At 32.1% G+C, this 4,993-nt stretch overlaps 1 protein-coding gene across 1 annotated transcript in view; it reads left to right on the top strand.

Moving 5' to 3' along the window:
* The window catches only part of LOC106867588 (calcitonin gene-related peptide type 1 receptor-like), a 191,784-nt gene extending 186,797 nt beyond the window's left edge, over nt 1-4,987 (top strand). The window contains exon 12 of the mRNA XM_052969857.1: nt 488-4,987. Within this exon, the coding sequence (XP_052825817.1) occupies nt 488-703 (216 nt within the window). The 3' untranslated portion in view covers nt 704-4,987. The remainder of the gene's footprint in view (nt 1-487) is intronic.
* The last annotated feature ends 6 nt before the right edge of the window (nt 4,988-4,993 follow it).

The raw sequence follows: 4,993 nt of genomic DNA, 5'->3' as shown, positions 1-4,993 counted from the left end.
TATATATATATATATATATATATATATATGCATATATGTGTGCGTGTGTGAATGTGTGTGTGTGTGTGTACATATATATCGTCTGTAAACACGGTCAAATTATAAAATCAATTCATGCTAAACAAGTGGATGAATTTTTGCTTCCCTCTTTCAGATATACTCTTTCCTATCATTGAAAATAATCCATATGTATTACAAGCAACAAGTCTGACTTGTGTAAGGTAAATTGTTCAAAGGGAGACGTGCAGTTCATTAAATACTTTGATAATTGTGTGGTAAATGTCACAAAAATAAGGTGCTTTAATTCCAAATCAAAAATGGATTATAGTCTTCTTTCGCTGGTAATACATCTTTCTGCATAGGCTATTGTTCGGTGTTTTGAGCATTGTAACATTTCTCTTCGTACGTATTGCAATACATTGCATTTGTTTGTCACTTTATCAGATAATAAATGTTCTATGTAAATTATGATATTGTATTTTGGCAGGTTCTTCATTATCTTCGAAGAACTGGTTTGACCTGTCTTCCTGAAACTCGTCCAGATACTCGCAAGAACAGCTGCCCGACAATCAATTCTGAGGTATCACGAGCATCGACGGTAAACAAGTCATCATCAGTTCATTACAAGATCAAACCGAAAGAAGCTTGCAAAGTTCTATTAACATCTTCAAATAAGAAAGGACAGACCAGCACGCCAGTTTGACAATCAAAGGAGGAGGAAACCGATTCGGCTTGCCTCACACCTTTCATATAACTCAAACTTAAACTAAAGAACATTGCTTTAATTTCTTTTTCTCTCCATTTCAATTTTGTTTACAGTTAAAACATAACTGTTGAAATATCCTTCTATGTACATTTCTTTTTCTTTTGTTTTATTTTTTCCTTTTTTTCTAGAGACGTATGGTTTTTTTTATGATTTATTAGCGCAGGAAACAAGTAACTTGTACCACTGTTTAAATGAATTATGACTGGTATATAAACAGATCAATGGGAAAATGTCACAATCGATACAGTCAGTGTCGCATATGTGACTTGCATAATGTATTTTGAAAAAAAAAAATAACTGTGTAAGCTAAATCGTTTTATCTTGAAGTGGAGAGAAAGAAGATACAGAATTAATTCGTTGTTGTTTAATTATATTTTGAAAACTTTGTCTGAAGTAAAAAATAAGGCAAAAGAAAATGCAGAATATTTTTAAAGTTACAAACACTAAAATAACGAGTGGCATTTGATAGAATACAACAACTGTAGTCATCGGGTCGCGACATTGGCGCCAAATAAGGTTTCCCACCTTGGTGGATTTGTAACTGCTGCAAAAATATGTTGAAAGTTTTTCCGTTTTTTTTTTTTTTTCTTTCCAATATCACACATACTGTGTGTGATACATATTTCTGACAAAAGAGTAATCTCTTTTTGTTGTTTTTATATGTTGGGAAAACTATACATTCCCTGCAAGAAATCATGATACAATCAAATCAGCAAAAATCATCTATTTTAAAAAATTAACGGTTTTGTCATTCATCCTCACACGTTCATATTTACAGAACCAAATATAAATTGAATATGAGCTCTAATTTCAAACTGTCTTGGAAAATTTTGCTTAACTTTTTATTAAAAATAACCATATCTGCATCTTGCAAGCGAAAACTGCTTTAGGTGTGTATGTACGTACATATGTATATATACAAGGAGAAAGAAAGAGAGTGCGTGTGTGTATGAGAGGGAGAAGGAGAGAGAGAGGGAGAAGAGAATGGATTGTTTTCTTATTTTGTACTGATATTGTGCGTTGTAAGCCAGACTCGCTAACTTCGAAACGATAATTCTCAAGACTTTTTTGTCTTACATATCTTGGGCTGAAGTAAGATAAATTGTAAGTTTTACTTCTCCATTTTAATATGGTTTACGTGTTCTGAACTTACATTATAGAAATGTTCGAGCGAAAATTTCATCGAAGAGATTATTAGTGTTGTTGTTGTTGTTGTTGTTGTGATGGTTGTTGTTGATTCTGATAATGCTGAAAACAGTTTTTTTTTAATGAAATATTCACTGTTGAAATATTGAACGGTCTCCACATTTAGTTATTATCGAACGGAATGTTTATTTTTGTATAATGTTGTGTTTTGTAATAATATAGATCTTCAGTGTAGGTTAATATAGTCATGTGATTTTGTTGTTGTCGTCCTCATTAATAACGTTCAATCAACTCTATTCAATCAATAACCAGTTATCAACTGGTTATTGCTGCTATTGTTGTTGTTGTTTAACCCCAGATCAACTCATTTCGGAAAAAAATCAATGCTCGAAGGCATTGCAACCGTAAAAATCCCATTTAACACCCTCTCCTTAAATATGGTGGAATGTGCTGTAAGAGAAATCTTGTTATTAATTCTTGCAAGTCGAGCGACTACATAGACTTTATTTCGTTGGCTCAGTAGCTGTGAAGCTTCTATTTTGAGGATTACGTGTTCACTATTTAGACATCTGTGTGGTCGGTAAGAAATATTCTATCGTTCAATGTTCTATTTTTCGGTCATATTCTCGTATAATTGACTTAGTTACCTATCTGACTGTTTTAGCAATTTCACATACACTTCCAAGTTTTTGCCCGAGTAGTCTAAAGCTACGAGCTGTTATATAGTGGATTATAATGTGTGTACATAGTGAAATTTTGTAAAAGTGTACAAATATACTGTGGTATATTGTATCATAGCTAGCGCTATTTCCAGTATATTTACCACTGAAAATCTTACTTCAGTATGCTAATATTTTTACATTCATTGGTTGGTTTGTTTCCTTCACATCTCTTTCCTTCAAATTTTAATCCTTCTAACTTACAGTACACAAAGAGGGAAGCAATGCCAGCGGCTGATGTAAAGTTTAATACATTTGGTACAAATGTTTACTTCAAGTTACTTGCAACTATTAATCGATAATATTGAGGTCAAGCAACTTGCACTTGGGGCAAGAACTCTATTTAGTTACAAATGATATCAGTATTTACTTCAGGATTAATTTTAAATTCTATACATTGATTAGAGGAAAATATCTTTAGACGTAAATAGTTTTTCGAAATAATTAGAGTTTTATCATCCCTATATATGTATGGGAAGCTAAAATTGTTTGAGATATTTTGTTACGAATCTTTACGTTGTGAGTTCAAATACCTCCATGGTTGTCTTCAAATTTCTTCCTGTCACGGTCGATAAATAAAGTAGCAGTAAAGAACTACGTTCGATAAACTGATTGTTCTCTCGCCAAAAATAAGTGGCTCTGTTTTTGTGAAAGAAATTATTATTATGACCTGCTCTCCAATACGTGAAATTCAGTTACTATTAGAAGTCGTCTTGAGTTATATCCAGAGTTCAAATCATGGAGTGGCTCCCGTTATTTTCATCCTACTAGGGTCGATAAAATAATGGTAAAATAGTTGAAATTCTCACCCATTCTTTCTAGTTTTAGTCATAGTTTTAAACATTTCAAACTCAAATATCAATTCTCTACACTTACGTTCTGCCAAATTCTATCATTATGTATAAAGGAGAACTTTCTCTTTGAATACTCCGATATGATTTCATATTTGTTATGGGTAACTCGGTATGTTGAACATATACATGCAACTTATTTGGTCTGCAGCTGAGAGAGTTAAATCACATAACTGTGACGACAAAACAGTATCAAGAAATGAAACATAAGAAATCCAGTATCATGAATTTCTTTTATTCTGGTTGTGCACAATGAGAAACCGTCTCATAAAGAGCATCTAAGCTTTTCATAAATTTCTGTTGGAATATTAAGAAGATATTTAGGGCGTGCGATGTGATCCATTTCAAGCAACTTAATTTTATTTACCATGTTTATATGTCCATTATAAATTTCATTTCCCTGTTCTGTTAACAACAGGCTACGGAGTATAAGTAAAAGAAAATATATATAAACGCCGTGACGATTCGCTTTTTTTTCTATTCTTTCAAAAGACAAACATTTCCCAGTCTTAAATGTGAGCATCGATATAGAAATATAGAGTAGGCGTGATGTATTGCACTTTTAGTTTACGAGAAACTTTATTTTGATATCCTGTCAGAAGGTAATCGATAATGTAATTCTATACACTGCCTTTATATTAGAAAATCCAAAATATCACACTCCTAATACTTAATCGTGATATATCATCGTTTCACACAATGATATTAGCGGCCTCATCATGACGACTATTTTGTAATAAACATGGAGAGAAGAATTAAAAAGAAAATGAAGCGGTATGCAGTGTGAATGATTTGGAAATAAATGAAAAGAAAGTGACGTATGAAAGAATATTCTTTTTGTTCGAGAAACAGAAAAATGTTTTGAAATATTGAAGATATTTAATAGAATGTTTGCTGTATATTAACAAATGAGCGCAAATGTAATTCATTCTTCGTCCTATTTTATTCACTTTATAAATTCTTTCATTTTTCTGTGAATTCCGTTTATCGATAGGTATATAGGCTTGTTTAATTTTAGTAGTTATTTCAAAATAAGATAACATGCAGACACATTTAGAAATATATTTCCTTTACCATATTTAGTCGAGATAGCAAGTTTCTATACACACAGACACAGACATTTATATTCGATCATACATAAAGTCTGTGTGGGTGTACATGTGTGTATATACATTTATAAAACAGATATGTTTAACACACACACACACATACACACACAAACACACACACACACACACACAAACACACACACACACACACACACACGCACACACACACACACATATATATATATATATATGGGAAGTGTAATTACAATCTTAAGCTTATAAGCTTTCACTAAATATTGACTATAGAAAGTAGTCAAACATTGGGGCATATAAACTCACAACGGAAGAAGGTTGGCATTGAAAATAAAAGGTGAGGTTTCATTTCCCATCAACACTAATGCCCATAATTTTTCCGTCGAGGGTTTATATGCCCCAATATTAGACTATTTTCTGAAGTCAATA

Source organism: Octopus bimaculoides, chromosome 8, assembly GCF_001194135.2.
Source record: "Octopus bimaculoides isolate UCB-OBI-ISO-001 chromosome 8, ASM119413v2, whole genome shotgun sequence".
NCBI classification, from domain to species: Eukaryota; Metazoa; Mollusca; class Cephalopoda; order Octopoda; family Octopodidae; genus Octopus; species Octopus bimaculoides.
The sequence above is the reverse complement of the archived record's forward strand: the minus strand, read 5'-3'. Positions and strand labels throughout refer to the sequence as shown.